The sequence below is a fragment of the Salvelinus sp. IW2-2015 genome, unplaced genomic scaffold (genome assembly GCF_002910315.2).
Source record: "Salvelinus sp. IW2-2015 unplaced genomic scaffold, ASM291031v2 Un_scaffold1458, whole genome shotgun sequence".
NCBI lineage: Eukaryota > Metazoa > Chordata > Actinopteri > Salmoniformes > Salmonidae > Salvelinus > Salvelinus sp. IW2-2015.
In genome coordinates, this window is record NW_019942920.1 from 200940 (window position 1) to 213309 (window position 12370).

General features: G+C 48.5%; 1 protein-coding gene across 1 annotated transcript; it reads right to left on the minus strand.

Annotated features, from left to right (window-relative positions):
* Nucleotides 1-9276: 9276 nt before the first annotated feature.
* Nucleotides 9277-11432, minus strand: LOC112070912 (galanin receptor 2a-like). Its single transcript, XM_024138364.2, has one exon. The coding sequence runs from the start codon at nt 11141-11143 to the stop codon at nt 9830-9832; it is 1314 nt and encodes a 437-aa protein (XP_023994132.2). The 5' UTR covers nt 11144-11432; the 3' UTR covers nt 9277-9829.
* Between the last annotated feature and the right edge of the window lie 938 nt (nt 11433-12370).

Consider the following 12370-nt stretch of genomic DNA (forward strand, 5'->3'; position numbering starts at 1 on the left):
CCTTCATCCGGCCGAGAGCCATCCGTCTGGCCCAGTGCCATCTGAGCCATCCGTCTCCCCAGCGCCATCTGAGCCATCCGTCTCCCAGCGCCATCTGAGCCAATCCGTCTCCCCAGCGCCATCTGAGCCATCCGTCTCCCCAGCGCCATCTGAGCCATCCGTCTGCCCAGCGCCGTCTGAGCCATCCGTCTGTCCCGAGCCGTCAGAGCCGTTAGTCGATCAGGAGCCGCTAGAGCATTCGTCATCAGGATCTGCCAGAGCCGCCATCCAGACAGGATCTGCCAGACCGCCAACCAGAACAGGATCTGCCACGAAGCCGCCAACCAGACAGGATCTGCCAGACCGCCAAACCAGACAGGATCTGCCAGAGCCGCCAACCAGACAGATCTGCCAGAGCCGCCAACCCAGACAGGATCTGCCAGAGCCGCCAACCAGAAGGATCTGCCAGAGCCGTCAGCAGCCATGAGCGTCCAGAGCCGTCAGCCAGCCATGGCAGCCAGAGCCGTCAGCCAGCCATGAGCAGCCAGAGCCGCCAGCTGAGCCATGGCAGCCAGAGCGCCAGCCAGCCATTGAGCAGCCAGAGCCGTCAAGCCAGCCATGAGCGTTCAGAGCCGTTCAGCCAGCCAATGAGCGTCCAGAGCCGTCAGCGAGCACGAGCGTCCAGCAGCCGTCAGCCAGCCACGAGCGTCCAGACCGTCAGCCAGCCACGAGCGTCCAGAGCCGTCAGCAGCCACGAGCGTCCAGAGCCGTCAGCCAGCCACGAGCGTCCAGAGCTGTCAGCCCAGCCACGGCGTCCAGACCGTCAGCCAGCCCAGAGCTGCCAGTATCCAGAACTGCCCCTAGTGCAGAGCTGTCTCTCGTCCGGAGCTGCCCTTCAGTCCGGAGTTGCCCCTCTATCCTGAGCTACCTCTCTATCCTGACCTACCTCTTTGTTTTGAGCTATCTCTCTATCCCGGTGCTGTCCTTGTCCGGTGCTGCCCTTTCTCGATGTTTACCCAAAAGATTAAGTGGTGGAATAGGAGGGTGGTTCAGTCGTGGGGAAACGTAAGCTGGGATTGACTATGGTGGGTGGGGACCTCGCCCAGAGACCTGACCACCACCGTGGTCAGATGCCCAACCAGACCCTCCCTAAACTTTTGTGGCTTGGTGCGCCCGGAGTTCGCACCTTAAGGGGGGGGGGGTTATGTCACGTTCCTGACCTGTTTCTGTAGTTTTTGTATGTGTAGTTTGGTCAGGACGTGAGTTTGGGTGGCAGTCTATGTTTCTGTTTCTATGTTGGTTTTGGGTACCTGATATGGTTCTCATTAGAGGCAGGGTTTTCATTCCTCTGATTGAGAATCATATTAGGTAGGTGTTTTCACTTTGTTTGTCGTGGGTGGTTGTCTCCTGTGTCAGTGTATGTTACGCCACACGGGACTGTTTCGGTTTGTTTGTTCGTTCGGTTTGTGTAGTCTGTTTTTCCTGTTCGTGCGTTCTTCGTGTACATGTAAGTTCTTACGTTCAGGTCAGTCTACGTCGTTTATTGTTTTGTTAGTTATTCAAGTGAAGTTGTTTTCGTTCCTTGTTTAGTAAATAAATCATGTCTACTAGAAATGCTGCTTTTGGTTCAATCCCTGCTCCTCCTCTTCGGATGAAGAGGAAGAGAACACCGTTACAGAACCACCCACCAAACCAGAACCAAGCAGCGTGAATTCGAGCAGTGGCTGCTACACAGGATTATTGGAGTTGGAGGAAATATTGGACGGAAAAGGTCCATGGGCACAGCCGGGAAATATCGCCGTCCCAAAGCTGAGCTGGAGGCAGCAAAGCAGAGAGGCGGCATATGAGGAGGCAGCAAGGAGACGTGGCTGGAAGCCGGAGAATCAAGCGCAAGACCGGAGTTATGAAGGTACGCGGCTAGCACGAAGCCCGTGAAGAAACCCCAAAAATGTCTTGGGGGGTGGCTAAGAGGTAGTGGGCCAAGGGAAGGTAGGAGACCTGCGCCCACTTCTCAGGCTAACCGTGGAGACGGGAGTACGGGCAGACACCGTGTTACGCAGTAGAGCGCACGGTGTCTCCTGTACGTGTGCATAGTCCGGTGCTGGTTATTCCACCTCCCCGCACTGGTAGGGCTAGATTGAGCATTGAGCCAAGTGCCATGAAGCCGGCTCTACATATCTGGCCACCAGTGCGTCTCCTCGGGCCGGCTTACATGGCACCAGCCTTACGCATGGTGTCCCGGTTCGCCTACATAGCCGGTGCGGTTATTCCACCTCCCCGCACTGGTCGGGCGACGGGAGCATTCAACCAGGTAAGGTTGGGCAGGCTCAATGCTCCAGGGAGCCAGTACGCCTGCACGGTCCGGTATTTCCGGCGCCACCTTCCCGCCCAGCCTAGTGCCTCCAGTTCCGGACCACGCACTAAGCCACCTGTGCGTCTCCAGAGCCCTGTACGCACTGTTCCTTCTCCCCGCACTCGCCCTGAGGTGCGTGCCCTAACCCGGTACCACCGTGCTACCACCACCAGGCCTATAGTGCGCTTCGAGAGGTCAGTGTGCCCTGTCTCTGCTCCCGCACTAGCCTGAAGTGCGTGTCCTTAGCCCGGTGCCTCCATCCGACACCACGCACCAGGCCTACAGTGCGCCTCATCCGGCCAGAGCCATCCGTCTGCCCAGTGCCATCTGAGCCATCCGTCTCCCCAGCATCTAGCATCCGTCCCCAGCGCCATCTGAGCCATCCGTCTCCCAGCGCCATCTGAGCCATCCGTCTCCAGCGCATCTAGTCGTCCCCAGCGCCATCTGAGCCATCTCTCCCCAGCGCCATCTGAGCCATTCGTCTCCCAGCGCCATCTGAGCCATCCGTCTGCCCAGCGCCGTCTGAGCATCCGTCTGTCGAGCCATACGCCGTCTGTCCCGAGCCGTCAGAGCCGTTAGTCAGTCAGGAGCCGCTAGAGCCATTCGTCAGTCAGGATCTGCAGAGCCGCCAACCAGACAGGATCTGCCAGAGCCGCCAACCAGACAGGATCTGCCAGAGCCGCCAACCAGACAGGATCTGCCAGAGCCGCCAACCAGACAGGATCTGCCAGAGCCGCCAACCAGACAGGATCTGCCAGAGCCGCCACCAGACAGGACTGCCAGAGACGCCAACCAGACGGATCTGCCAGAGCCGCCAACCAGACAACTGCCAGAGCCGTCGCCACCATGAGCGTCCAGAGCCGTCAGCCAGCCATGAGCGTCCAGAGCCGTCAGCCAGCCATGAGCGTCTAGAGCCGCCAGCGAGCCATGAGCAGCCAGCGTCACGAGCCATGAGCAGCCAGACCCGTGAGCCATGAGCAGCCAGAGCCGCCAGCCAGCCATGAGCAGCCAGAGCCGTCAGCCAGCCATGAGCGTCCAGAGCTCAGCCAGCAGAGCGTCCAAGAGCCGTCAGCAGCCACGCGCGTCAGGCGTCAGCAGCACGAGCGTCCAGAGCCGTCAGCCAGCCAGGCGTCCAGAGCCGTCAGCCACCACGAGCGTCAGACGTCCAGCCAGCCACGAGCGTCCAGAGCCGTCAGCCAGCCACCAGATCTCTCTATCCCGGTGCTGTCCCTTGTCCCGGTGCTGCCCCTTGTCTCGATGTTACCCAAAGATTAAGTGGGTGGAATAGGAGGGTGGTCAGTCGTAGGGGAAACGTAAGCTGGGATTGACTATGGTGGGTGGGGACCTCGCCCAGAGCCTGAGCCACCACCGTGTCAGAAGCCCACCAGACCCTCCCTAAACTTTGTGCTGGTGCGCCCGGAGTCTCACCTTAAGGGGGGGTTATGCACGTTCCTGACCTGTTTTCTGTTAGTTTTTGTATGTGTTAGTTGGTCAGGACGTGAGTTTGGGGGGCAGTCTATGTTTTCTGTTTCTATGTGGTTTGGTACCTGATATGGTTCTCAATTAGAGGCAGGTGGTTTTCATCTCCTCTGATTGAGAATCATATTAAGGTAGGTGTTTTCACTTTGTTTGTCGTGGGTGGTTGTCTCCTGTGTCAGTGTATGTTACGCCACACGGACTGTTTCGGTTTTTTGTTTGTTGGTTTTGTGTAGTCTGTTTTTCCTGTTCGTCGTTCTTCGTGTTACATGTAAGTTCTTACGTTCAGGTCAGTCTACGTCGTTTATTGTTTTGTTAGTTATTCAAGTGAGTTCGTTTCGTTCCTTGTTTTAGTAAATAAATCAAGTCTACTAGAAACGCTGCGTTTTGGTTCAATCCCTGCTCTCCTCTTCGGAATGAAGAGAAGAGGAACACCGTTACATGCGAACTTACATACAACGAAGAAACTCACGAACAGGAAAATGACTACAAAGAACGAGTACAAACAAACCGAAACAGTCCCGTGTGGCGCGACAAACACAGACACAGGAGACAACCACCACAACACCCAATGTGAAAAACACTACCTTAATATGATTCTCAATCAGAGGAGATGAAAACCACCTGCCTCTAATTGAGAACCATATCAGTACCCATAAACCAACATAGAAACACAAAACATAGACTGCCCACCCAAACTCACGTCCTGACCAACTAACACATACAAAAACTAACAGAAAACAGGTCAGGAACGTGACATAACCCCCCCCTTAAGGTTGCGACTCCGGGCCACCAGCACAAAGTCTAGGGGAGGTCTGGGTGGGCATCTGACCACGGTGGTGGCTCAGGCTCTGCGAGGTCCCCACCCACCATAGTCAATCGCAGCTTTATTATCCCCTCCCAATGACCACCCTCCAAGTACCCCATCTAAAATAATAGCCTCAGCAGGACAAGGGGCAGCACCTGGACAAGGGGCAGCACCTGGACAAGGAGCAGCACCGGGATGAGGGGTAGATCCTGGCTGGCTGGCTCTGGCGGATCCTGCTGGCTGGCTCTGGCGGGCACCTCTATCCCCCCCCAAGAAAGACCCCCTCACCTCTTAGCCCCCCCCAATAAATTTTGGGTTTCCTTTCGGGCTTCCAGCGACGTCTCCTTGCTGCTCCTCATACCACCGCTCTTGGCTCTCGCTGCCTCCATCTCCTCACGAGCGCGCGATATTCCCAATGTGAGCCAGTGTCCTTTTCCCTCCAATTTCCTCCCATGTCCAGAATTCCGTGTAGTGGACCACTGTTCGTAGTCCCGCTGCTTGGTCCTGGTTTGTCTTCATCCGAGAGAGGAGCAGGGATTTGCCAAAACGCAGCGTTGTGAATTGACATGATATTATTTCACAAGGACGAAAACGAACACGAAAATATACTTGAACAATTTACAAAATAATAAACGGAGTAGACAGACCTGGACATGCGAACTTACATACAACGAAGAACTCACGAACAGGAAAATGACTACACAAAAAGAACGACGTACAAACAAACCGAAACGTCCGGTGGCGCGACAAACACAGACACAGGAGACAACCACCCACAACACCAATGTGAAAACACCTACCTTAATATGATTCTCAATCAGAGGAGATGAAAACCACTGCCTCTAATTGAGAACCATATCAGGTACCCATAACCAACATAGAAACACAAAACATAGACTGCCCACCAAACTCACGTCCTGACCAACTAACACATACAAAAACTAACAGAAAACAGGTCAGGAACGTGACACCATGTTTAATTAAAGTCTCCAACAGTCATTCTGATTCCCATGTAAAACAACCTTTTGAGTGATTAAAAGATCACCATATATTTTTCGGGGGAGAAATGCTAAAATGTGAAAAAATATATTTCCAGGAAGTTTGAAAAGACAGGCTGAGTGCACATGGAGCTATATGTCATGAGCTATCTCTTCCTCATATTCTTGATACCATTTGAAAGGAAACACTTTGAAGTTTGTGGAAATGTGAAATTAATGTAGGAGAATATAACACATTAGATCTGGTAAAAGATAAAACATGCGTTTTCAAATTAGTATTTTTTTCCATCATCTTTGAAATGCAAGAGAAAGGCCATAATATAATATTGCAGTTTAGGCGCAACTTAGATGTTGGACACTAGATGACAGCAGTGTGTGTGCAAAGTTTCAGATTGATCCAGTGGAGCATTGCAATACCGCACAGTACTTTGTATCAAGTCTGCCCAAATGTGCCGAATTGGTCAATTTATATATTTTCTAGTACATAACTATAGAGAACATACAAAAAGGATATGGTAATACAACTTTTAAGTTGACACACTCCCAGGAATGTCATACATCATTAGCTTATACACAAACTTTCACACATCTAGATGGCTGGGCGGGGTGGGTGTGGAGCCAGAGAGAGCAGGGGTTCAAACTGTAGAACCKAGTTCCTACATTTGAATATAAAAATGTATTTTATCAAAGAAAACTATGCTATATTTTATCTCTGGGACCATCAAGATGACAAATCAGAGCAAGATTACTGAATGTAAGGACATTATTTACCTTCAGAGGTGAATGTATCAAAACAGTTGCCGTGATAAAAGTGTTTTATTGTTGTGCACTCTCAAGCAATACCATGGTATTTTTTCACTGTAGTAGCTACTGTAAATTGGACAGTGCAGTAAGATTAACAAGAATTTAAGCTTTCTGCCCATATAAGACATGTCTATATCTTGGAAAGTTTGCTGTTACTTATAACTGTCATGCTAATCACATTAGTGCATGTTAGCTCAACTGTCCCGGTATAGCAACACCGATCCCGTTTAAAACAAGTAAATCATTCTTTTGTCGAACTTTCTTTATTGTGATAAATTATGATGGAAGGGCAAACAGGCTGATGCCAATTTATTAATGCGGACTTCAATACTTCTAGCAGTTTTTATTGACACAAGATAGTTAAATGGAAACACCCTAGCAGGCAACTGTCGCATCTATTAGCTGGCTATAATCTGGTGCCCATTGATGGTTGCAATTAGCCCTGTAAATGTATCCATCGCCCTTTAAAGAAGCAAAACAAGTAACACTTTTCCAATATATCCAGTGGCGTTGCTCCATGTTGTGTGTAGATACATTTGGCCTCAGTAGGCAGGTTTCCATTGACCCACACATCAATTAGATTATTATGGACAAAGTATCGATTATTTTTGTTTGCCAAACGGCAGCCAAGCATCGATGATCATGTCACCAGAATTGATTAGACCCTTGATATTTACTGGAAAGGAGCATCAAGCTTATCTCCTTGCACTTTCACAACCCTGGGGAATTCATCATAATTTATTTAATCTGTTGCCTAATAAACTGCATGCTTTCCCGACGAGTCGTAATGGGAGGACCTCAAACCATGTCATCGTGTGACTCCAAGTTTACTTCAATATGATGGTTGTTAAATCAATATTTTCGCATAAAAGCGTTTCCACCGATATTTCTCACATAACACATTTGACCGACACAAAAAGATTCCACCTTGTGTAGCGTATTTTGTTTTGTCGACATTTGGAAAGTTTACAGCCAAATGTTCTGTTTCCATCAGGCCTGTCATGTTATCCGACATGTAGGCTACTTTACACGCATAAAAAGGTTGGAAACCTGGTTAAACACGTAATTTTTATCCATTCAACACAGGTGGATTGTAATTTTGTCTAACTGTCTTTATTGCGACAAATGATGATGGAAACTATGTTTTTTGAATAAATTATGATTGCCGAATAATTTGAAGGTACATGTCAACATGCAGGTCAAACTATGAAGCTCCACTCCACACAAATGTGAAGCTCTATATACATTTAATTCTAAATGCCTACAGTCTGCTAAATCTATTTTTCAACTATAAAAATGTCCTGACTTTCAAGAACGGCTGAATTGCTTTTCTTGTTGGCTGGATGCAGGTTTCACGATCCAATTATTTCAGATATACAGAAGTGCAGAGTGCAAGTTTCACCATGGCATGGACCATGGCGATACGTTGGCACATTACGGAAATTAGAAGGGGGGGATTTCGGCAAAGCCATTTTCTTGCCTGCCGAAATTCCCCCCGCCCCCCTTCTAATTTTGTCACTAGAGTCAAATACTTTCTATAGAACAAACTTCTCTTAAGGATAGGCAACCGTAATTAATAATTAATGTATGTGTTATATTAAACATAGAGGAGGGAGTAAAATGTAGGCAAGCAATAAACACTTCAGAACAACTACTAGTCGAATAAGACATGGGAGAGATGACAAATATAGACTAATACACTTGAAACAAATAGCCAAACCGAAAACTGCAGACATTACTAGTGCCTCCCCCGCAATCAAACCGCCATTAAAAACATTTTAAACGCAGCCGAACGTGATCTTTGACAGCGGCCTTGAAGGACACAAATAAAAAAAGCTTTCTGCTACTAAGATCAGTGAAATGTAGGCTAAACTGACAAAGGCGTGAAGAGCAGAAATCTCAACTAGCAAGCAAATTGCAACAATGAAGAATTGAGTGTGTGCGCGTTCACGCGAAGAGCGGGGAGAATTCTGGCAGGGTGAAGATTTTCCGCACAACACCTGGCAAACCGATACATAAAACAGATAGTGGGGAGAATACAGGCTGTTTCCAGTTTATTAACGCACAATTTGCCTAAATGGGAAATGGAAACAACGACTTCATTTTTATTCGACACTGTAGGTTTTTGCGAAAGTGTTCTTTTGTGTGACATCATTACGTCTATAGTTGTTTTTAATTGACACAAGATTGTTACATGGAAACGAACCGTAGCAGTTGTCGAATCTATTTTCTATGCGAACTTTCTACAAAAAAAATCACTGGAAAAGTTAATGGGAACATAGCTAATAACTGCAGATGGTAGGAGATTGGTTTTGGTGCCAGGGCTCCGCTATATGCTTCAACATGGGATTGTCGTTTCCCAGCGATAGACAACCACAGACCATGGATCAGGCCGTCTCACCAGTACCATTAATCCGGACATCGGGCTCCGTGTCCCGGCCGCCTGCGGGGCCACATCACACTCGTCAACTCGTCACGGTGCCATTCAGCAGGGAGCGATCCGTCTGCCAAGAGACCCGCGTCACAGCCTCGCCAGAGAAATAATGAATGGAGATACCCATCTAGACTCTAATCTAGACCCTCTACCGCTCATTATGTAGGCAATTTGAATGGACTTGGAATAATTACTATGAATATAAAAGATGATGATAGTAGTATAATAATAATCTAATTTAACACAATTATGGAAGCAATTTGAATGGATTTATAACTGCAGATTATGATGATAGTCATACAATATTAGCTTTATAATTGAAATAATGCATAATGGTTTCATTATAATTGACGAGATTTAAGTTTTGGATACAGCTCATTTTGTTCTTGACTTTGGAATGGAATGAGTTCTACTTCATAGGACTTAGGGATCAATTACAAATTTAATAATACTATTTAAACAGGGAATAGGCTAGACATTGTAGCCTACACATACAGTATACATGTGATTGTTATTTTAAATCACGAAATAAAGGCAACTAGCCTTTTGCACAAATATTTAATGAGATGCACGTCATTATTGTGTACACTCCATGAGAACAACATCAAATATCTTTCATTTGATATTGGATTCAGTGAAACCAAATCCCCAAAGATCATTAGGTATAGGACCTCATACATAGGACCTCATTTACATCGACCGTTTGATTCATCAACAGTCCTGGAATCATGGGGCACACACTCCAACACACTCCATAATAAAGACGGCACCACACTTCATAATTAAAAGGGCAACACACTCTATAATCTCAGTTATGGCAAATATCTCCATTTGCTTCGGAGATTGCGTTGGAAAACAGACACACATTTTCACAGAATATCCTATTTTGAACTGTAGGACGAATGTTTTCCTGTCCATTGGACAAATAAGTATGTGATATACCAGGTAGGCCTACATTTGATCTGTCTGTCTGTCAATCAGTCAAAAACAGTCTCACACACTGTCACAGACGACAGGCTCTTGCTTTTGGTTAGTTTGTTGCCTGGATTGGCATATCTGTTCGATGCGCGCCTCTCTGCGCCGCGCTTCTCCGATTGCGCCCTGCTGTAGGGCACGAGCTTGGGCACTGAGGTGCTGCCCATAGGCATAGAGGACTGCTGTGGCGACAGACTTAACAATGACGACAGTTTCTGTCTGTAGCTTTTCCTGAATCGTTTTGCAGACCTGTGTAAGTTACCCACAAAGCAATAACAGAGCGGGTTGAGAGCGGAGTTGGTTAGACCCAGCCATAGCGCGAAGGGTCTCCCCTGTAGAATCCACTCGTGGTATACATGGTTCACATCATCCTCCTCTTTCTCTAAAGATGAAGTCATGTTAAAGTCTAACCATATGTCCACTACATACAGAGGTAGCCAAGACAGGGTGAAAAGCACAACCAGCGACAGCACCATCTTGGCGATCCTTTTACGCACTTTCAGACGGGACAGTGATAGTGTAACGCCAAATGTATTCGAATCTTGCGTCCGTTTTTCGTCGGTGCCCCACAGCTTCCAGCCGGTCAGCACGCTGATGACCAGGTTAAACAACACGGGGAATCCATAGAGAGAGCAGAAGAGCAGAAAGCTATATCTCTGTTTCAGTTTGACTTCGTTCCAGCTCTCCACGCACACAGTGAGGGTGATGTCCAGCAGCGATAGAGTCTGGGTGGTATTCATGAAGAAGAGCGGTATGCACAACCCCGACGACACGATCCACACCACACAGATCATACACAGTATCCGCCGCCCGGTAAAAAAGGACCGGGCGTGTAGAGGGTTGTGCACGCTGTAGTAGCGGTTCAGACTGATCACGGCCAGGCTCAGGACGCTCGCAGACACCGAAACAGCCTGAACGAACGGCACGGTGCGGCACAGAAACTCCCCGAACACCCAGGCGTTGTAGACCTGGTGTCCCAGGTTAACTGGCATGCACACACACACCACCATCATGTCACACACCGCCAGATTGACCAGCAGTCTGCGGGTCGCCGACACCCCCGCCAGACCGGTCCTCTTTCGGGTGAGGACCAGGAGAGCCATGATGTTCCCTCCGAGCCCGGTGAGGAAGGACAGGGAGTACATAACCACCAACACGATGGTACTCGGTTCGTGTCCCGAAAATAAGAACAAGTCCGGGTAGGGTTTGGTATCCTCCGGTAAACTCCAGTTGTTGAGCTCATGTTGAGGTCCCTCAAGTGAAATATTCGTAGAAAATAAATGTCCAAAATATGAGTAAAAATTCGTTAGATTCATCTCCCGCTTGTTCTTACATCGTTTGCGCTGTGTGGAGTGTCCAAATCAGACGCGCACACAGGTGAGACAGAGAGCTGAGCTGCGCGCAGCCCGTTACAGTGGTGAGATGAGGATTTCACCAACACATCTTTGACGCCTTGTCGGAAGAGATCATAATTATCTAATACCCACTGTGATTAACTGAAAAACAGGATACATTTCCCCCACTGAAGAAGTGCGGTCCTCATCGATATAACTCCGCTGGAGCGAGCGCTGTAGTTCAATCGGACCCCGGTCAATGGAATATTTATCCGTGTGACTACAGGAGCAAGAGCTGCGCTATCCCGCTCACGCACTCAGCCCTGGCCGCATCTCATTCCAAAAGTTGTTGCATCCTCTCTGTCCTCGTCCCCTCTCTTATGTCGAACACAGGTATGGATAGATGACAGCTAACTCTTTTGACTGGATCCATTGACACCACCTAAGATACTAATTCTGTTCAGTGAAGGGAAAGTGAGTGGAAGAGGGCAGATGTGAGGTGGCAAGCTTTTGCAATGGAACGCAGACAGAAATTAATAAAACCCTCACTCCGAATGAAGGGATAGGATTGCGTATCTCTCTCTCTCTCTCTCTCTCTCTCTCTCTCTCTCTCTCTCTCTCTCTCTCTTCAGCACGCGTGCGTTGGGTAGCCATCGTCACTTGTCCCTATATCATCAGTAGGCACCGGAAGTGACGCACATGCATCTTTACAATGTAAGCTTGTGATGATGTGACAAAAAATATTTTCACACTTCACATCATATGGGTATGAGCAATAAGATTTGGGGATCGATATACAAGAAGACATAGCCTATAAAATGCAATCAAAGTGTAGTCTGCCGCCATGCAACCACTGAATCTTAATGAATGTCTAAAGATTATGTTAGAGGGATGCTGTGCTACCCATCGTTTCCTCATGCCAAACTCTGGTCCGTCAATCCACACACACCACATATGTCACACCGCCAGATTGACCAGCAGTGTGGGTTGTCGACACTCTCCGCCGAGACCGGTCCTTTCGGTGTGAGGACCAGTTGAGCCATGATGTTCCGCTCCGAGCCCCATGAGGAGACAGGGAGCACATAAATGTTTTAGGCCTACCCACACACCAGCAAGCCACACAGGTGTGTATAGAATCGCACAACTTGCTGTGCTTGGCAAGGCTCATTTGGGGTAGGCGGCCTTCCGCGCTACGTGGTTGGTGTTGAA